Here is a 21,943-nt window from a genome sequence, read left to right on the forward strand (position 1 = left end):
CAATTCCCTCATGTCCCCTATGCCAAGCTATGCCTCTCCACCCACCCCATGGCCCCTCATTCCCTCTATACCCAGTAATGCTCCTCTACTCAACCCCCATGGGCCCTCATGCCTCCTATGCCAAGCTTTGGCACTTCCAGGCCAATTGAACCACTAGGCGCAGCATGGAACCATGAACCCTATTGTGATAATAGGATGTGTAAAAAAAAAGCTTTAAAAGAAACTCATTCATTCACTACTTTCCACTATTTAAAAAAATAATTTCTTAACCTTGTATAAATAAACATTGTGCAATTGACAGCAAAGATCAGAGAGCCAGAGCTGTCAATCAAGAAGTGTTTTCCTTAGGGCTCAGGTGTTTTATTACTCTAATGGATGGATGGGCTCTCAGCCAAGAGTACATACGAATGCTTGGCTGAGAGCCCAGAAATCCATTACTCCATTGAAGCATCTGAGTCCCAGAAAAAACATTGCTTGCTTAATAGCTCTGGCTCCCTGGTCTCTTCTGTTAGTATCACAATTTTTTTTACATGAGATAAAGAAATTTCAAGTGCTTGCAGTTTCAGCTATTGAAACTTTAAAGGATCTGGATGATTGACACTTTCATTGGGCTGTAGTAAATAGGTTTTTTAAAGGAAGTTGGAAGTTATCAATTACTTTTTAAGACTTTTAATACATCCTACTGTCACTATAGGGTTCATTGGATCTCTACAGTGTATAGTGGGTGAATGGTGTAGAAGTGCTATAGCTTTGAATGGAGGGTTTGATGGGCCTTTGGCAGTGGATAGGACCAGGCCTTGGCATGGGGGCATGACAGGGCCATAGGGGTTTGGGGGATGCCTATCTTGGGTGGGGCATGGGCCAGGTTTTTTGAGGGGAATACCTTGGCATGGGGGCAGTGAAGGGCTATAGGGGGTAGGTGGAGGGCATATATTGGCATTGGGTGCATGAGGGACAGTGGGTCGGTGGGGGGCATGGGGGTATAACATGATGTGTGTGGCTTGGAGGGGAACTTAGAGGTGATGTTATCCCTTTGTCCTTCTGGGTAGTGGATGTCAAGGGTCTGAAAGGTGTTGCTGTAGACGTATTGCTGATTTGTTGCAGTGCATACTATAGACAGTATAAATGGCAGTTGGTGGTGAAATGGGTGGATGTTTAGGCTGAAGTGCCAGTCAAACAGACAGCTTTGTCCTGGATGGTGTGGAGCTGTTTTGTTGCAGCTGCACCCATCCAGGCAGGTGGTGAGTATTTCATGACACTCCCCATATTGTGCTTCTTAGTTGATGGAAAGGCCTTGAGACGTCAGGATGTGAGCGACTTGCCATAGAATACCCAGCCTCTAACTTGCTCTGGTAACCACAGCATATCTATTGCTGGGTCAGTTAGGTTTCTGCTCAATGGTGAGCCCCAAGATGTTGAAGTCAATACTAAATAATGCCAGTGATTGTCAGGAGGTGATGGTCATTACCTGGCACTTGTGTGGCACAAATGTTGCTTGTATTTCTCAGCCAAAACCTGGATGTTGTACACGTTGTGCGGCATGAATACATGGACTCCTTCATTATTTGAGGAATTAGAAATTAAATTGAACCACTGCAATGATCAGTGAATAGCTCCACTTCTGGCATTCTAATAGCAAGAAGGTCATTAATGAAGCAGCTGATGATAATTGAGCCTAAGACTACCCTGAGAAACTCCCCGTACTAATGCCCTGGGGCTAAAATTATTGGCGTCCAACAATTACAACCATCATCTTTGTGTTCGGTGTGACTTTAGTTCCTGGAGAGTACGCATTGACTTCAGCTTCTTGGTGCAGGCTCAGTTCAATGTTGCCTGAACGCCTCTTGCCTCAGTGCTAGTATTAAGCTCTTGTGTCCATCATTGAACCAAGAGAATAATGAAGTCTGTAGCCAAATGGTCCTAGCACACCTAAATTGATTATTAGTGGGTAACTCTTTCAGAGATTATTAGTGGGTAACTCTTTCGAGTTATCAACAGATCGCATGTAACTCTTTCGAGTACATTCACAGTTCTTGGTTTCCGGGAGTGGGACGTGAACCCACAACTTTCTGATTCAAAGGCGAGGGTGCTATGAACTGAGCCACAGCTAACACCTCAATTATTAGTGGGTAAGTGCACTTATTAACATTGTTGATAATTCCAATCAGTTTGTTGATGATCAGGTGTAGACTGATGGAGATGTAACTGGTCTGGCAGGAGTTGCCCTACTTTTTGTGGACAGGATTTATCCAGGCAACTTTCCACATTGAAGTTGCACACCCAGCGTACATTTTGTGCCCTTACTGCCCTCAGCACTTTCTCCAAGTGGTGCTAAAATGTATCCATCGGTTCAACCTGCTGCAGCTCTTTCTAACTTCTCTTAATATTGTAGCATTAAAGAAGGAAAACCATTGATTGTGCTAACATTGCAATTTAGTGCATGTTTTCTGGGTGCTGGAAGTATACTTTGATTACATTTTATACAAGTTTCTCTAATCGATTTCTCTAAAATTCTTTGTTTTCTTCTTTCTTTTGCTTTCTATCTTTGTTTCCCTCTCTCCCCCTTCTATCTTTTTCTCCTCCCCATCTATCAGATTATCCCATCTTGACACTGACTTAAAAATGTTACAAAGTCGCAAGGATTTTCTATAGCCTGTCCCCTGTTCCATGATGAAACTGAAATGTAATGTTTGAAATTGCTCATTTATCAGCAGTTAGTTCATACAGGTGCAGTTTCAATTAAGGACTAAACTAGGTTAATGTATGCAAAGTTCTGGCGTGAGTCCAAATTTCAAAGTACACTTCAGGCTGCAGGTGTGACTTGACAGGTTTCATTTTACAGTCTTCCCGTGTGAACTTGTCCTATCAAGGGATATTGGCTGACCTATCCCATAGTTCATTACATGTATTCTGGTCCTGCTACATGGGTTCTGGTGTATGTGCTTCCATGTTAAAATCATGAAAGTTGCTCAGAGTCCACCACATATAGCCCTACTTTAAACATGTTATCTGATAGGAAACAGGGCCTTGATAACAATCAGAATGGCAAAATTGATGGCAGCTTGAAGAAAAGCTGTTGTGGAGGTAACATGATAGAGACTGTGGTTACGTCTTTTAGCTGATTTTTATTTTATGATCACAGGGGTTGTATTCGATGCTATAACAGACCTGGTGGTTTTGGTTATCTGCAACCACAAAGTCTTCGCTTTCTTGGTTTATGATGTCATCTAAACAACTCAGCACTGTCTTGTAATGCCGTGATAATGTTTGCTACTGTTCAGCATAACTTAGTGCCATTGCAAAGCATTTTTGAACCAGGCTGTTAAAGAGAAGGGAGCTAAAAAGGGTATACCTAAAATGCAGGTAAGTAGCTGCTGGGAATTTGGTAGACTGAAGAAAAAATGCTGTGACCGTTGCCAGATATCCATTATCTCTGCACAGACACTAATCTCATTAAGATATTTAGATGACATTTAAACCGTGAGCTGTTCCAAGTTGTCCATTATATTTAGTATATATACTGGAAAGTCAAAACAGTTGGTTGTTTTGTATTTGCCTGTGTGGTGGCTGCCATCCCAATGTGCTCCACTTTGATGAGCAGTGACATTCATGGTGAAGGAATATGGCTGTGTCTTGATCACGAGAGTCATAGGGTCACAGAGTTATACAGCACAGAAACAGGCCCTTCGGCCCATCGTGTCCATGCCGGCCATCAAGCACATAATCCCATTTTCCAGCACTTGGCCCGTAGTCCTGTATGCTATGGCATTTCAAGTGCTCATCTAAATACTTCTTAAATGTTATGAGGGTTCCTGCCTCTACCACCCCTTCAGGCAGAGTGTTCCAGATTCCCACCACCCTCAAATCCCCTCTAAACCTCCTGCCCCTTGCCTTAAATCTATGCCCCCTGGTTATTGATCCCCTTAGGGGAAACATTTCTTCCTATCTATCTTATCTATGCCCCTCATAAATTTTTTATATCTCTATCAGGTCCCCCCTATGTTTAAATTAGGATTTTTAATTCTTTTTGAGCACTTTATATAATTATTTGTTTTGAAATCTAAACTGTTAGCGTCTTAATGATTGGAAACTAGAGTGTTGAATGAGGGAGGGATCATTGTTAAGACACTAGGAAAGTAGCTCTCATTTCAAAGTTGTTCAAAGAAATGCATCATTTCTTCACTTGCAGCATGGAGTTAGTTACTTGTCTTTTAGGGAGCAAATCATTCTTGAGGTGAAGATGCATCAGCGAAGGAAAGAAAGTCAATGCTGAGAAAAATAGATCATTTCTATAACCCACCTGATTCGGGGAAATGAAAGGTGCATATTAACGTAACATTTTCATTATTATAACCTTGGCTTGTTCACCATTTTGTTTCTCAGTACAGCAAGTCCTCATTTTAAGTTGCCCTGTTTTAACTTGTTCCATTTTAAGTTGTTCCACTTTGATGTCAGACAGTTAATAGTTAATAGAATAGGGTCCTATTCTCGTCTAGCATCAAGAGTTTCATTTCAACATTGTTTCATGCTGGGTCTGACGTAGCATCGCATGACCCATTTGGTGCCATTTTGGAGCGACATCTCTTGGTCACCATACCTCTCGGTCGCTTCTGATCCTCCCTCTCGCCAACACTCCCGGACACTGCCGACCTTCCCTCTTGCCGACCCTCCCGGGCGCTGCCGATCTTTCCTCTCGCCAAACCTTTGGGTTGTTGCCAACCTTACCTCTCGCTGACCCTCTTTGTTGCTGCCAACCTTCCTTCTTGCTGACACTCCCGGGCGCTTCTGGGCCTCCCCTCTCACCACCTCTCAAGCTTGTGGTTTACCTCTGCAACCCTGAAACTCAAAGCTGCTCTTCCTGCCTTTCACTGTTCATCTCTCGAGCCCTCACTGACAACTGGGAGAGTCAGGGATTGGGTGAGGTGGCGAGCCAGAGAAGCAGGTAGAAAGAGTCAAGTTATCTCATTTATCAATATGAGAATTTAGCAATGTAAAGTATTTTGGCTTACAGGGTATACTGTTTTAATTTTTTTCTAATGAAAAACATCTTACAGAACATCATTTACATTGGTTATAATGGGAAAATCTGATTCGCTTAATGTTGTTTCATTTAAAGTTGCGCTCCTCAGGAACGCAACCATAATGTTAAGTGATGACTTACTGTAACTTAATCATAAATACAGTGGTGGTGATTCTCTTGTTTCAGCTAATGTGTGTGATACACTGCTCTATTTAAATGCTCTACTACTTGTGGGGATGAAAGGTGACACATTCATGGTGGCCTTCTCCCTACCCCATTGACAAATCAGAGTGGCAGCCAGGGAGAAGCCCGGAGCCTTGGCTAAGATCAAGTGTAGTGTTGCAGGGGCAACACCATGGTCCTGCCATGGCAAGGTCGGGATGGAAGGGCGAAAACCAATCGCAATCCGAATTCATACCGTGGGTTACCTATCACCGTCCGAGTCACGGTGAACCACAGCGACGAAGGAGGATCACCTATGGATCGGGGCTTCTTCACCAGGAGGATCCTGTTGAAGGCGTGCGGCTTCCAAGCTACGGAGATCTTCACCCTGCACGACTCCCGCAAAGGTGGTTATTTCGACGTCACGTTCAAGCAAGTGGCAGACTGCGTCCGGCTCCTGAGGGTGTTCGAGGAGAAGAGAGACCTGCCGGAGATGAAGATCCTGACGGCGGAGCCGCACTTTTCTCTGCCGTTGCAACGGGAACGTGAGGTGATGGTGCATGTGTACAACCCCTTCGTCCCTGTCGCCGACGTGGTCACCTTCCTCACCAGGTACTTCGATAAGGTGGGGAGCGGCACTGAGATTCGAGACGACTTGGGGATCTGGACAGGCAAACGCCTGTTTAAGGTCACGCTAAAGACCGATGGTAAGGGAGCCATTTTCCACCCTCCCTCCAGTTTCGCAATCGGGGGAAACCGTGGCTACCTGGTCTACGCTGGGCAACCCAAGCATTGCCGCTCATGCGGCAAGGCTGGTCATGTGGCGGCCAACTGCAGCGCCTCCCTCTGCAAGATCTGCAAACAGGAAGGGCACCAGACAAAAGACTGCAAACAGGCCAAGTGCTGCAACCTGTGTGGCGAGGCAAGTCACCTCTACAGGACCTGCCCCAAACGCTGCCGTACTTACGCACAGGCAGCCAAAGCCGACCACGGGGAAGCAGAAGAAATGTTCCGTGTCACTCCAACCACCAAGGCCCCCAGGGAGCTCAACGGGACAAAGGAGGACACAGAGAGAGACAAGGTGGAGAAAGAGATTGAGGCAACAGAGAGCCAATCAACAGCACCACCCCCTGAACCTTCCAGTCCTCAGGACAGCGAATCAATGGAGGAGGAGGCAGCAGTGGAAAAGCAGCAGGGGGAGTGGCGGACGGTGAAGAACAAGAAAAGTAAGAGGGAGCGAAGAAGAAGCAAAGGCGTTTCCCAGAGAAGCGGCAAGAGGCGTCTCCCATCCGACACGGATGACAAGGGCAGCAGCTCTTCGGATGAGGAAGTGCCAGAGCGGCACCGACAGAAGAGGCGGCAAAGCTCCAGGGCGTTGGAGGACGAGACACCCGAGCTCCAGAAAATTGGAGACAACAAGGAGACCAACGCACCCCAACTTTGCCTGCAACCTGAGGAGGCCAGTGCACCACAGCCCCTGGAATCTGGGAGCAGTGAGGCAATCATCGCACCCCAGCTCCAGGAAGCCGGGAACAGCAACCCCCCAGAGGGGGTGAGTTTTGGAGAAGCTTCTCCAGCAAAGGTCATCTCAAAATCCGCTCACTACGTGAACCTCCAGATGCCACTGGAGCAGAACACGGCCAAGGAGATCTACCTCAGCCCATCCAAAGTGAAGGAATTTGAGCTCACTACGGGTATGAAGGAGCAGACTAAAGGTCTGGGACTCTCAGAGACAGTGGGTTTGGTAGGAGAATAAATGCTTTAATATGGGTTTAAAGATTGTATCCATAAATGTGCGTAGCATTAAATCTACTACGCGATGTGTTGCGACCTTGGACTACCTAGCCAAGGTCAAAGCTGACCTGTTGTTTCTGCAGGAGTGTGCGATACCGCACCTCAGCTCCTACAGGCAATGGTCACGATGGTGGTCCCACGGGCCATCGATCTGGTCGGGCGGAAACGACTCTCGTTCCTCCGGCCTGGGTATTCTGCTGCGGGGAGGCAACTTCACCGTCTCCGAGGTCAAGGAGGTGGTGGGCGGGCGACTCCTGGTAGCAGACGTAATGTACAAGAACGCTCCACTCCGGTTAATTAACGTGTACGGCCCGGCACAAGGGGCTGAGCGGCTGGAGGTTTTTCAGCAGCTCCCACTGCTGCTGGCGACCTCCAGGCCGGTCATTCTGGGCGGGGACTTCAACTGCATCATCGATGCGGCTGGACGATCCGGCAGGGCCGGAAGCAGATTGGTCGCTACGTCCAGATCCCTGATGGAAACAGTTAAGGATGCCAAGCTGCACGACGTCTTCAGCAACCCTGCAGACGGAGCGCAGCGTAGATACACCTGGTCGCGGCCAGACGGGTCCATTCGTTCCAGGATAGACTTCCTGTTTGTGTCCCGTGCATTCACAGTCAGATCCACCGACGTCAAGCCGGTGTTCTTCTCTGACCACTGCCTCCTACTGGCGGACTGCCACTTGGAGGAAGACCTGAGGGTGGGCAGGGGGGCATGGAAGCTAAATGTGCAACTGCTGACCCCAGAGAACATTGAGGAGCTCAAGAGGGATTACAAAGGTTGGAGAACCGTGAAACCCCTCTTTGAGTCCCTGACACACTGGTGGGAAGTGATCAAGGGAAGCATCAAGAGGTTTTTCATCCTCAAAGGCACCCAGAAAGCTAGAAAGGAACAGAGGGAAATGTCCCGACTCCAGGAAAAGATGCAGAATCTGCTCCGGCTGCGGTCGATGGGGGTCGATGTCAAGGAGGAGCTCCAAGAGGTGAAGGGCCAGCAAGCCTCGCACTTTGCCTCGGAGGCCTCCAAGATCATCTTCCGTTCCAGAGTCCGCTCCGTGGAGCAGGATGAGACGTGCTCACGTTTCTTCTTCCAAAAGGTACACAGAGAGCGCTCTGTGATCAGCAGCCTGAAGGAAGAAGACGGCTCAGTAAAGTCATCACGGTCCGACATTCTGAGGATCAGCAAATCCTTTTATGCCGGACTGTATGACGTGAAGCCCACGGACAGCACGGCCTCCCAGTCCTTCCTGTCCTCTATCACGGAGGTCCTAGACCACAGTACGCGGGAGAGCCTAGACAAACCGCTAACCCCTGACGAACTGACTAAGGCCCTCGAGTCCTTCGAGAAGAGTAAAACCCCCGGAAGCGACGGCCTGCCGGCGGAGTTGTATTCGGCTCTGTGGGACTTGATCGGCCCAGACCTGCTAGAAGTGTACGAGAGTATGCTCCTGGCCGGCAGCATGTCAGAATCCATGAGGAAAGGCATCATCACCCTCATCTACAAGCACAAGGGGGAAAGGGAGGAAATTAGAAATTGGCGACCCATTTCACTGTTGAATATGGACTATAAGATTCTGTCCAAGGTCATCGCCAACCGGGTCAAATCCGCTCTGGAATTGGTGATTCACCCTGACCAGACCTGCTCTGTGCCAGGCAGGAAGATCTCTGACAGCCTGGCGCTGCTCAGGGATACGATTGCCTATGTACAGGACAGGGGTGTGGATACCTGCCTCATCAGCTTGGATCAGGAGAAGGCCTTTGACAGAATATCGCACACCTACATGGGGGATGTGCTCTCCAAAATGGGGTTTGGGGAGGGAATTCGAAATTGGATCCAACTGCTCTACACTAACATCAGTAGCGCAGTCTCAATCAATGGGTGGGAAACAGATAGCTTTCCGATTAAATCTGGAGTCAGGCAGGGCTGCCCTCTCTCGCCTGTCCTTTTTGTGTGCTGCATAGAACCCTTTGCCGAGTCCATCAGGAAGGATCCGGGCATAAGAGGAGTGACGATCCCAGGCAGTGGAGGCACTCAGGTAAAAGCCTCCCTGTACATGGACGACGTCGCCGTCTTCTGCTCGGATCCGCTGTCGGTGCGCAGACTGATGCACGTCTGCGACCAGTTCGAACTGGCCTCGGGAGCCAAGGTAAATCGTGGGAAGAGCGAGGCCATGTTCTTTGGGAAGTGGGCTGACCGATCCTTTGTCCCCTTCACTGTCAGGGCTGACGGCCTGAAGGTGCTGGGGATATGGTTCGGAGGGACCGGGGCATGCGTTAGAAACTGGAAGGAGCGAGTGGCTATGGTGAAAAGGAAACTGGGCATGTGGGAGCGACGCTCCCTCTCCATTGCGGGTAAGAACCTGGTCATCAGGTGTGAGGTACTCTCGCTGTTGCTGTACGTGGCGCAGGTCTGGCCCATTCCACACTCCTGCGCGATGGCGATCACTCGAGCCATCTTCCGCTTTATCTGGAGGTCGAAAATGGATCGTGTCTGCAGGGACGCGATGTACAAGCCTCTAGATAAAGGGGGAAAAAACGTGCCCAACATCGCCCTCATACTGATGGCCACCTTTGTGTGCGGCTGCATCAAGCGGTGCGTAGACCCTCAGTACGCAAACACCAAGTGTCACTACGTGCTGAGGTTCTACCTGTCCCCGGTGTTGCGAAGGATGGGTCTGGCCACGCTGCCGCGGAACGCTCCAAGTAGTTGGACCGTGCCGTACCACCTGTCCCTGGTGGAAAAATTTATGCAGAAAAACACCTTTGACCACAAGTCCATCAGGCAGTGGTCAGCACGTAACGTCCTAGAGGCCCTGAGGGATAAGGAGAGGGTGGACCCTGTGGGATGGTTCCCCGAGCAGACTGTTAAAGTCATTTGGCAGAATGCCTCATCGCCAGAACTTTCCAACAAGCACCAAGACGTAGCTTGGCTGGTGGTGAGAAAGGCCCTCCCCGTCAGATCCTTCCTACACGCCAGGAGTCTCACCCCCTCTGCACGATGCCCTCGAGGTGGCTGTGGTGGGGAAGAGACCGTTGTTCACCTCCTTGTGGATTGCGCCTTTGCAAAGAAAGTCTGGAGAGAGATGCAGTGGTTGCTGTCGAGGTTCATCCCGAGCAGTTCTGTGACACAGGACTCTGTGCTCTACGGGCTGTTCCCAGGGACACACACCGAGACAAACATCAACTGCAGCTGGAGGATCATCAACTCGGTGAAAGACGCGCTTTGGTCTGCCCGAAACTTGTTGGTCTTCCAGCACAAAGAGTTGTCCCCGACCGATTGTTGCGGACTGGCACAATCCAAAGTCCAGGACTACGTGCTGAGGGACGCACTAAAGCTTGGGGCAGCTGCCGCAAAGGCGCAATGGGGAAGGGTCGCTGTCTAAGACCTTTCTACCACAGCGCACCGAGAGACTGGGAACTGTTTAGAGCCCCTCGGGCTGTACAGATCAAAATGAAAGGCTGTAAATGATTGTAATATTGTTTGTACTGATGCACCTGGTGATACATTTTGTAAAAGTTTAACCTGGATTGTACCCTTGTAATGTTGTTTTTGAAATGGTTTTGAATGTGATTGAAGATTTTTATGAATAAAGTATATTTTTACAAAAAAAAAAAAAAAAAAAAATCAAATCCACTTATCTGCAAAAGACATAAATAAAAGAAAACAAAATGGGAGCGTGTGGCAGGAGTGGTTATAGTGGGCAGAAGCACCACAGGAAATAACTTTTAAAGAATGGGTTGGCATTTCATCTGGGTGTAATGATGTAAAAATCTACACTCATCCAAATGAAGTAATGCCTCAAATGTGTCAGTTCCCCTGAATTGGGTTTAATCTCATTGGCAATTGTTTAGAGATTGTGTGTGAAAAATAGCACAGGACGAGTGTTGGATTTAAATCTTTTGCGAATAAAGCTATTTTAGCACCAAATGTAACAATCAAATCACCTAATTTGTTCAGCTTGCTCCTTACTATTCAAATGTTCCATCAATTTTTAAAGGCTTTTTTCGACATCTACCTTGAGCTGTTGCTGTGGATTAATAAAATAGGGAAGAGGGAATGATATTTTGACCAGTATAAGTTTGTATATTTTATTTTCTATTTATTATATATAGTGTTCAATTTAAGAGCAGCCCGAATGGGGGGAAATGCCTCAGCAGGATTCATAGACGAAGTTTCTGATGCATGATCTTTCAGATCCATACTGAGGGAGCTGATCAAAGTTAAATCAGTTACTATAATACTGTGATTTAGGCAACACCTTCTCATCACTTTTTACAAATTTCCAGTAAATAAAGAATAACGTATTTATCGTTCTGACTGTAAAGAATTGAGCGTAAGTTGTGTAGAAGCCTCCAACTTCTGGGTATGATATTTAATGGATGTTGTAATGTATTTACATTCTGAATCAACTGACCTAAACTTAATTTCAAAGATGAAGGGAAACATCATCTTCTGAGTTTTGCATTGGTAGAATTCCTACTTTGTAATTTAGACAGTGGCTTTGACTTAGTTGGAGTCTGGATGAAAATTGCCACTATTTTGATTTGCACGCAGCGATTAAGGTGTTCTTTTCATCTTTCATGGCCAGGGGAGTTTTTAACTTTATAACTGGAATTCTATTACTTATGTTCAGACTTGTAAAGTATGCAACATTCAAACATTACTGTACAAGTGGTGCAGAGTAACAGATCAAATACACTGATCATTTAAGGGAGGAAGGAGGGAGGAACTCTGCAGGTGGGGAGGGAGGGGGCGCACAAAAATGCAATCCTAGCAAACTTTACCACTGCTGGTGTCAATCTCGAGACACCAAGCACTGGCAAGTTTATAAATAATGTGTTTGTGATGTAACAATGCACAGAGGAACCCCCTGGCTGAAAAGATGAGGAGTAGCATGGCGACAGTTAATACTTAGGCTAACACATATGCCACAAAATCAGAATGAAGGCATGTTTAAAATCTCATATGCCATGCACCCAGTTTGAGCTGCGCCATGCAGTGAGGTGTCGAGTGAAGGCTTTGTTATCTCTGACGAGGAAACAAAAGTAATCAGACAGAAGGGTTCCTAATGGCGACAGTGGGGTGCAGCATTGATGGGCAAAGATTGGAAAGAAACTGTGGAAAGTTGAACCGTTTGGAAAGAGTATGTATATGTAATTGTTTAGTTATTCAAAAATATAACTTTCTGAATGGGATTATCTATTAAAAGTTCATATACAGGGAAAAAATATCTCCATAGCTCAGTTGGTAGCACCTTGCCTAAGGGCTTAAAAAGTTACAGGTTTCACCCTTGTGTCAGCTGTGGCTCAGTTGCACAATATCACAAATACAAGTCATACGGATTCGAAACGTTAACTGTATTCCTCTCCGCAGATGCTGTCAGACCTGCTGAGTTTTTCCAGGTATTTTTGTTTTTGTTTCAGATTTCCAGCATCCGCAGTGTTTTGCTTTTATCACAAATAGATTATCTGGTCATTATCACATTGCTGTTTGTGGAGCTTGCTGTTTGCAAATTGGCTGCCGCGTTTCCTACATTACAACAGTGACATCAGTTCAAATGTACCTTCATTAGCTGTAAAGTACTTTGGGACATCTTGTGGTCATGAAAGACGCTATATAAATACATGCCTTTCTTTACTTTTCCCACACCAGGACTTCAGTGCTTAATCTAGATTGGCATTCCAGCACGGTTCTAAGGCAGTGCTGCATTGTAAAGATGACATCCTTCAGATGACATGCTGAACCCTTTTTGGTTGTACAGGTGTATTTTAAAGACCTTATGGCACTATTTGCAAAGAAGAGCAGGAAACTCTGCCACTGTTTTAGCCCTCCAAAGAAACACCACCACCGAAAATGTTTATATAGAGGAGACACTGGTTTATAACGAGGAATGATTGCACTGTGCTGTACTATACTTACCAATCATTTGGTACAAGTGCTGTACTACATAGGGACAACACACAAAAGGTTGGAATGGTTTAACAGGCAACGCTTTTGTCTGTAGCAACATAATGGATTTCTCCAATCTGTTGTTTCTCGTATATTTTTTCGAAAGTTTTTTTTCTCCTTTCTCCCCTTACTTAAATTGAACATTTTAATTCAGGATTCCATTGAATTGAAAAGGTGTCTCATTTCAAGTCTAGAATATGTGGAGGCCCATTCATACAATAGATTGAAACTTAGTGAGCCCAGTGGCTGTTCCAGTGGGATGCCAAGCAGTTAACAAAAGACAGCCTCGGGCTGTATACCCACCACTTGTTGCACTGTTGCTGGTTCCAGGTCTGGGGACATGGGAAGTTTTCTTGCAAATTAATTAGAATAATAAAGTTGGAGAGTGTCGAGAACAAAACATGCGGCATTTTAAAGAAATCCTAACTACACAGGGTTTGGCCTTGAGGTCATTTTGTACTGACAGAAAATTCCTTTTCTGTTAAGTATGATTTGAAGAGCTTCCAAGACTTTGCCTCAATTTCATTGAAGCAACAATACAGCTATCACTGTGTGGTGTTGTATTTCATCCTCTGTGCTTGCGCTGTCTGTAACATGACAGCACTGTTCAAATAGTTTTGAGCATAGCATTTGTTTTTGATATAAATTAGTACAACGTGCATTTTGATTCTTGGTCTCACACAGTATTAAGCAGTATATTTTAACAATACAGAATGACCAGGGGGTGTTGTCTGCGCAAATCTTGTTCCTTTTGATGCAAGGAAACGTAAGTATTTAAAGGGTTAAATCTTTCGGAAGAACCCAAAAAGCCAATAACTCTGACTACAACCTGAGGCACTTGTTAATAAGGTCTGCGACTTCAATTGTTACCAGCTTTCTGAGCAATGTGTAAATCCTGCCTTTTTTCATGAATGACAATTAGAAATATATCACACTCAATCTGTTTTCCTGAAGCCATTCATAAAAATCAGATGGCGGGGCCTGGCCAGGAGTTTGCTTGATGCTGGGGTGAGAAGGGTTGGGAATAAGCAATAACGAACCCCAGCCCCCGCCTTTTTCTGTCTCTGCAGTCACCGATGGTCCATTTGTTGAGATTATGGGAGGATTGAGTGCTTTTTGGAGGGCAGCTGGTAAAATTAGTTTGACACATACTGGGCTCGGAGCCAGCGCTGGCCTTGATTCAGACATTGTCTTTCCCCTCATTGAACTGTCAGGACCTAATTCATGGAAAAAAAAGTCAGTGAGCTGGCAGCTCTCTCAGAGCGTTTCTTTTAGCCACGGCATGCAGAAGTCAAATGAATTCAGACTGCGCAACCAAAGCCTTTTTTCTTAGTATAACATTTTCTTCTGATTTGAAGGGATATACAGGTATTTGCCTATAGGTTAGCAAGAAATGAGAGGTATGGAGGAACGTGCTTTTGAAAGAAAGGCAGCCGTGGTTTATTGTGTGAAAATCAAGTGAAGAGTGTTCCGCATTATGTTGTACTTGACATGCTGGTATGCTTACAATTAAGGAGACTGAAAAACAGCATGAATACTTGATGGAATCTAACTGTAGTTTGTTTTTTTTTTCAGCCACAGCAAGAGGTCCAGAAGAAGCCTGCTCAGGTAGTGTGGACTTTTATTGTAGTATGAGCACTTTAGAATAAGGGTTTAAGCGAAGAGATATCGGGAATAGGGAGGTGGAGAGCCTGGACTGCTTTCAAAGTTGGAGTTAATAACAAGGACATGAGCTCATGTGGGCTTCCTAATCTCAGCTGTCTGAGGAAATAGTGATAAATTGTATAAACATGGGGACTACATGGAAGTTCATGGAGGATAATGTAAATCTTACACTACATTCTGAGGAATCTCTTCCTTTTCCATCTGTTTCCTTTACTGTATCCTAACAGATGTCTTTACCATGTGGTAGTCTGGATCAGTTTAAAAACTTCTGATCTTGTAGTAGACTTTGGGGTTTCTGGAGGTTACGTACACATGGCCTTTTTACTTCAGCTAACCTCTTCTTACATAGGAAGATTTGGTAACTGGAAAGAGAGAAGTTGATTCACAATTAGAAATGTCTGAGGTTCACATTCTTGTTGGTGCAGTGAAGATAATCCAAATGACTGGAAAGTCAGGAAGCCAAAGCTAACATGTCCAGCTTCTAAAGAAACACAATGTTCAGTTGAGTATCGATGTCGAAAGCACACAGGACTTGAGCAGCATAATGTCTGCATTAATTTCAAAGCATCAGCATTACTACAATTTCTTAGCTATAAGCTATGGGAGATATTATAGCACCGGCAATTCCGGTTAACCCTCCATAGACTCCCAGCATTTGTCTGCCATATTGAGGACTTCTCTCTTCTTTTTAAATGGGACATTTTTGCCAGTATTAACTATTAGTAATATCAGCAAACATATGTACAACTTTTTGTGTTTTAGGGGTTATTTAATACACTTGGTGAAATATCATTGTTTCTTTTCCCTTCCTCCCACCACCCCCCTCACCCCGCCCACATTCGGAGGTTACTGTTGCTATTGTACTGGCAAACTGTTCAATTACTGAGCCTCTCAGTCAATCCTGACCTCGTTCATGCCCGGGAGCCACACATGCACTCTCTAGCAAGGATGACTGGACAGTATTCGATAGCAGAGACCCTGGCCTCTTCCTCCGACCTAGATATGTGGCACTGAAGCAAGTATCTGATTTTGCCAACTGAACAATTAGGGGTGCTGAATATTAGCATTTTTAGCACTGATTCATAATCTTTGTGAGTTTTGTTTAGTCAACTTGACACATGGAAATCCCATCACCTCATCCAAGAGTCTCCGCAGAATAGATTTTCCGTTTGCGCAATGCAGAGTGCGTATACACTCCCTGTAGGAACACAATTTGCTAGAGCACTAGTGATCTTTCCCCTGGCTTGACAAGCAGAGATCACGCTACTCATTTGGGCACTGGCTTGCGAAGGTATCTGAATTAAATGGGAAGAATTATAAGCCCCCGGTGACAGCTCTACCACTCTCCAGAGTGCATTAGTGAGTCAGAGTGGCTGGTCAAATATCAAAAGTGTGCCAGAATCCTATTTACTTATATACAAGGTCAAAAAAGACTTTGTAGTCCATCTGACAAGTCCCAAATACTAATGTCTCTCAGTCCCTCTCAAATATGTATGCAATTTCCCCACATTATCTGGTTCCCTGGGCGGTCCATTCCACATTTTGGCATCTTTTAAATCTGATCTAGTCGAAGCAGGTTAAGCTTGAGCCCATATAAAATTATGTGGGGCCTAGATAGAGTGGATAGGAAGGACCTGTTTCCCTTAGCAGAGAGAGTCATAGATTTAAAGTAATTGGTAGAAGGATTAGAATAATGTCACAGAGGGTGGGGGTGTCTCAAAGTCACTGTCTGAAAGGGTGATAAAGGCAGAATCCCTCACTGAATTTAAAAAATGCTTGGATGTGCGCTTGAAATGCTGTAACCCACAGAACTACCGATCAAGAGCTGGAAAGTGAGTTTAGGCTGGCCAGCACAGAAACAATAGACTGAATAGCCTCCTGTAATGCCATAAGTTTTCCATGCCCATTGGTGGCGGGCATGTTTGGCGGCATGAGCGGACAATATGCTGAGAAGGCCAAAAATCGGTTGCACAACGTCGTGAAAGCAGTTTGCGATCATCCGCTCCGCCTGTCAATGGTGGGAAGCTTTTCCTGCCGTCGGATGTCGGGAACTTCATTGTAATACATCTGCATATCATTGTAAGCCTAGCTCGCTGGAATCCCTCCCCCCCCCACCACTGGATCATCCAGGCACGTCAGCGTGATTCACAACTGTGCATAAGCGACATGCATCTGGTGGGCTGCATGTTACTTGAGACTTATTTGCCTACCTTGTTTCGGGCAGCACTCGCGGTCATCAGCGCCAGGCTTCGCAGATAGCACCACATCACTTTTAGGGAGACTCACGGGCAGGTGTCTACCTACCAGATCAGGTGGAGGTGGCTTTTCAATGGCTGCAGGGCTAGGGCTTGTTTGGGGAAGGAAGAGAAGTGGCCTCAGGCAAGGGAAGAAGCTGCAGGGCGAGGGTTGTACCAGGGAAGGGGGATAACCCAGTGCGTGTGCGGAAGCACATGTTGATCTGTGCAAGTGGCCTTAAGATGGTGAGGATTGAGTGAGTGGGGATGTCCCTCGAGCTGGCAGTGAGTCAGATGCCAGTGAATGTGTGATGGGCTTGAGTATGTGAGTTTAGAGTGATGAGATGGTTGCCTTACGCAGCGTCACGGATTAGATCATTCATCCTCTTTCTGCACTGGATGGACAACCTCTTCTGTACAGCATTGGCACTGATCAGCACTGCCTTCGCGTACCAAGCCAGAGTGGTGAGATTGCTGCCCCTCCTGCGGCCAGAACGGAGGGAGAGGACATACAGCGGACCTCCACGGCATCCAAAAGTCATTCCAGGGATACGTCATTAAACCAGGGAGCCTTTTGTCTTGCCTTTTGGGGCCATGTCCTCTTTGCTGCAGTGAGAGGTGTTCGCATGGCTGCACTTTAAATATGGCACCCAGCGTGATGAAGTGGCGAGGCGATGGCAAGGCGGGCGAATGAGAGCCCGCCTGCCATCGAAACAGCGTGTTTCCCGGGAATGCATTATTAATGAGTCCGGATTGGGACGATATGGTGTGAAAAGCCGCCACTGCGGCTGGCGGGTAAAACACCCTTTTTAGCGCCGGCTACCACACTTAGTGTAAATCTGGGACGATTCTGCCTCATGTTCCTATGTCCTTGATTCTGGAGTTTGTGGAAATCTTGAACAGATTGGGGATCTATTTATTTATTCTTTTAAAAATTGTGAATAGTAGCTCCACCAAATCTTCAGGCTTAACAATCTCAGACTCCCCTCCATGACTTAAATGTATTAAATATCGTCTTGGTTCTGTTTTTTGCATTTCCTCCAGTGTGCACAGTACTTCATCTGTGGCCATTCTGGTTGCTTGTGCACACTCGTTGCTAACTAGAATTTGTAATTGTTCCCATCAGCTATACACCCCAAGGTCTGGTCATCTTGGCTTTTTTTCTGCTGCTGCACTGAGTGCAGCTAGATTCAACAAGTTATCCACCAACACTCCCAGATCACATCTGTGGTATCCTGCAGCCTAGAGCCATTGTTAATGCTCCCACAATTTATTTCCGTTCCCCACTCTCAATCTTGCATTTGACCACATTAAATGTCGTTTGCTACTCATTAGCCAATCTTCCAAATTCTTCTGGATCCCTTGTTACATTAGTCTGTCTCCTATTGTTTGAAACCCACTCCCTGGCCCCTCCTATCTCTCAAAAATGGCATCATCTGTAGACGTCTTTGTTTCTATCTCCAGAAATGGGTTATTCAATTCTTACCTCTTCTCCTCCTCCCAAGGAGCATAGTGACTCATTGATCGTTAGACAACTGACAGTCGCAGGTTTGAGCCTTGGCTACAGGTACCAGGAGCTCCTGCATGGTATAGTGAGCAGCACAACTCACAGTAAAATTATATGACTGCACTGCTACACTCCACTGAATAGTGTTTTCAACAGTTGGAAGTGCACAATTGCAACAGCAGCCACTTGCCTTTTTTGCAACCTCTTCCTGGTAAGCATTGAGCCCCGGAAATATGAGCTTTGTTCTCCTACCTAGCCTCAAGGTAACTCCCTCCAGAAACAGTTGTTCCAAGTCTTGTTGTTCTTATCAGCTACAGAACATCTATCTTCATGTTGTCGAAGGACCTAACCATGGTTACACCTACCATGCTTGCCAACTTCATGTTCAAGTCCAGTAATGTGTGTACTCAGCTTACAGACTAGAAGCTTGATTTTTTTTCTCATTTAACACTACCAAAAAGTTTAGGTTTACACTTGATTTTCCCTAGACTTTGCACGTTTACTAGATTTCGAGAGATTGTGTAGATGCTTCATGGTCCCAAATCCTCAGCGTGCTTTACGTTTAAATGGCACTTCAGGTTTCCTGCGTTTTTATTCTGTTTTTCAGCATCATATGCACAAAGAAACCGGAAACTGATATAGGAACAAGTGAACTGTTTCCATAAACGGTTTCATTTGCGCACATAAATAAATTATTTAAATTTGAAGTTGTTTTTTAATGATTATTACTGACCCTTTTAATCTTGCTTTCCTTAGAATGGTTACAGCACAGGAGGCCATTCAGCCCTTTGAGTCCATGTCAGCTCTCTGCAAGAGCAATCCAGCTGGTCCCACTTCCCTGCCCTTTCCCTGTGGCCCTGTAATTTTCTTCCTCTCATGTACTTATCTAATTTCCTTTTGAAAGCTTCGATTGAATCTGCCTTTCAGACAGTGAGTTCCAGGTCATAGCCACTCACTGCGACAAAAAGTTTTCCCTCAGGTTTCCTTTGCCTCTTTTGGAAATCACCTTACAAGCAGGAGTATAGGCCACTCGGCCCCTCAAGCCTGCTCTGCCATTCAATAAGATCATTGCTGATCTGATTGTAATCTCCCACCCTCGCACAATAACCTTTTAGTCCCCTTGTTTATCAAGAATCCATCTATCTCTGCCTTAAAAATATTCAAAGGCTCTGCTTCCACCACCTTTTGAGGAAGGGAGTTCCAAAGACTCACGACCTGCTGAGAGAAAAACTTTCTCCTCATCTCTGTCTTCAACCCCTTATTTTAAAACAGTGACCCCCTACTTTGCTTTTTGCAGTTTATTATTGTTTTTTGCAGGGGTGGGGCCTTTGGAATGTGCAAAAGCTGTTACTTTTGACAAACAATAATTGGTTGTCACATGCTACCACATGAATAAACTTTGCCTGCATGAATGTGATGCCTGTACATTTAAGCAAGCTGAGTGACCAGTGCTGATAATAGGCTTGTAGAATCACTCCGCCTGTATTATGTGTATATATATATATATAAAACTGTGTGTTTCAGCTTCCCCATGCCTCCTGTCCAATGCACACGTTTATGACCTGGCTGAATTTGTATCTTCGTTGTTTACAGTTTTCTTACAATCCTCCCGCCCCATAGGCAAACAGTGAGCTGCTGACATTCCCACCAGCAGTTAAATTAAAACTAATAGGGTGGGGGGGGTGTCAGTTAGCCCAGTTGTCTGGACAGCTGGTTTATGACGTAGAGTGACACCGGCAGTGTGGGTACAATTCCCATACCAGCTGAGGTCATCCATGAAGGCCCCACCTTCTCAACCTTGCCTCTCACCTGAGGTGTGATGACCCTCAGGTTAAAATCACCACCAGTAATGCCTCTGACAAGAGAGCAGCCTCTGGTCCTCTGGGAGTATGGTGACTTTCATTTAATTTGAATTAAAACTTGTTAACGCCAGCAGTGAGAAGGGACGATTGGTGAAGAAATGCTTTTACACCTACAAGTGGAGCAAAATTATAATTCTTGACGTTCCATTTTCATTGCCACAAATTTAACCCATTTCTTTTAAAACTGGTGACCTGCACGATGTAGCATTTTTTTTTAAAAATTCCAATTTGCTGCTTAAGTCAAAAACCTTGATTGGATCTGAAAGCAGAGTTATTTGAAATTCTAAGTACATGGGAACCATACTAAAAAGCAATATTCACAAGCACTGGAGGCCATATGGCAAGCAGTTACATGCGTGGGATCGGCTGTCAATGTGTCCCATGTGTCCCCTGTGAGCGGAGGTGCAATATTGTGGCAAGGGAGGTCTAAGATTTTGTTCTGCGGTCCAGAGGATAATCTGAAAAATAAACTATGCTTGCCTTTTTGGGGCCACTTTTGGCCCCAAACATAAAGCTCACTGCCATTTCTCCCTCAGGCCTCCCAGTAAACATTGCAGTAGTGATATGATGCTGTCATCAGCACCCAGCAATCAGGCATGTCTTAAAAAGGACCCTGCCAGCTTGGGGCGGGTGCCCTTACTGCCTGCTCAGGAGAACGGATTAAAATACAAAACTGTTATCACACGGTAGCGACAATGGCGGCTGAGTAACATGGGCGACCTTAACTGCCCATTGCAGGGTTGAAATATTCCCTCCCTTTCCATCCCCGGTAATTTCCCAGGAAAACCTCATTAAAACAACATCAGCTGCACTTGGAACTTTCTTTCAAAGGATAATCTTAATTTTCTGTGCACCATAGAGACTAATGGATAATCGTGACCTGGCGAAGCTTCTGATCTCATGGCGAACAATCTATTAGGTTTATAGAAACCTGATTGTATCAGAGAATTAATCAATATTGAGTTTTGTCTGTTAAATGTCACACCAATGAGTCTGATGGTTTTCGAGGTAGGTGTACTGCTGTTCAGTACCTGCTCACCCTGTAGGAGCAAAGGAGATTTCAAAGAGCCAGAGAGTAAATGAGATGTTTGACCATAAGAGTCATCTTAACCTTGTACAATTTCTGCCCTCACCCCACGTCCACACACAAACTTTCCAGTAGGGGTCACTGGGGAGTCATCAGAAATAGTAATCCCACTTTGTTCTGTGTGAGTCATGCCATGTTTTACTGGAGCTAAAGAAAAGACGAATTATGCTTTCTTGGGAATGCAGAAGACTATTTTAGGAGATATGAGTAGTGAGGTTTATATTTCAGACATCAGTACTTCTTTGAAACATGTGGGATTTTGCACTGGAGTGGAAAGACTTTGAATAGTAGTAGCTGGTAATGATGGGTGAATGGTGTATTTGGTGGTCATAACGAGCTACGGGTGGTTAAGAGATGATACCTGTTTAGTTTGGCAGATTGTTCAGAATAATTTCTGCAATAAATAAGTAATTTCAAAAGGCTGCTTCAAAACCCCACAGTGCTGATTGCTAGAGATAAATTAGACCTTCATAGATTATTTTAGTTCCTGCAACATCAACTTCTGCCTTAATTCTATTCCTTTTCAATTCATCAGATATACTTCATCACTTGTGTACTGGCCTCCATCAGTGATTCTTGTTTTTAAAAAAAATTTAATACAAAATTTTTTTTTTAGTTCATCGATGAGGTTTATGCTTGAGGTTTTGGAACTTGATATGGTCAGT

The 21,943-nt window shown here is 45.3% G+C and overlaps 1 protein-coding gene across 1 annotated transcript in view; it reads left to right on the forward strand.

Annotated features, from left to right (window-relative positions):
* hmga2 (high mobility group AT-hook 2) overlaps positions 1–21,943 on the forward strand; it is a 135,987-nt gene that overhangs the window by 95,694 nt on the left and 18,350 nt on the right. Inside the window, exon 4 of the mRNA XM_078567963.1 lies at positions 14,499–14,531. Within this exon, the coding sequence (XP_078424089.1) occupies positions 14,499–14,531 (33 nt within the window). The remainder of the gene's footprint in view (positions 1–14,498; positions 14,532–21,943) is intronic.

This window comes from Cetorhinus maximus, chromosome 22 (genome assembly GCF_964194155.1).
Source record: "Cetorhinus maximus chromosome 22, sCetMax3.hap1.1, whole genome shotgun sequence".
Classification (NCBI taxonomy): domain Eukaryota; kingdom Metazoa; phylum Chordata; class Chondrichthyes; order Lamniformes; family Cetorhinidae; genus Cetorhinus; species Cetorhinus maximus.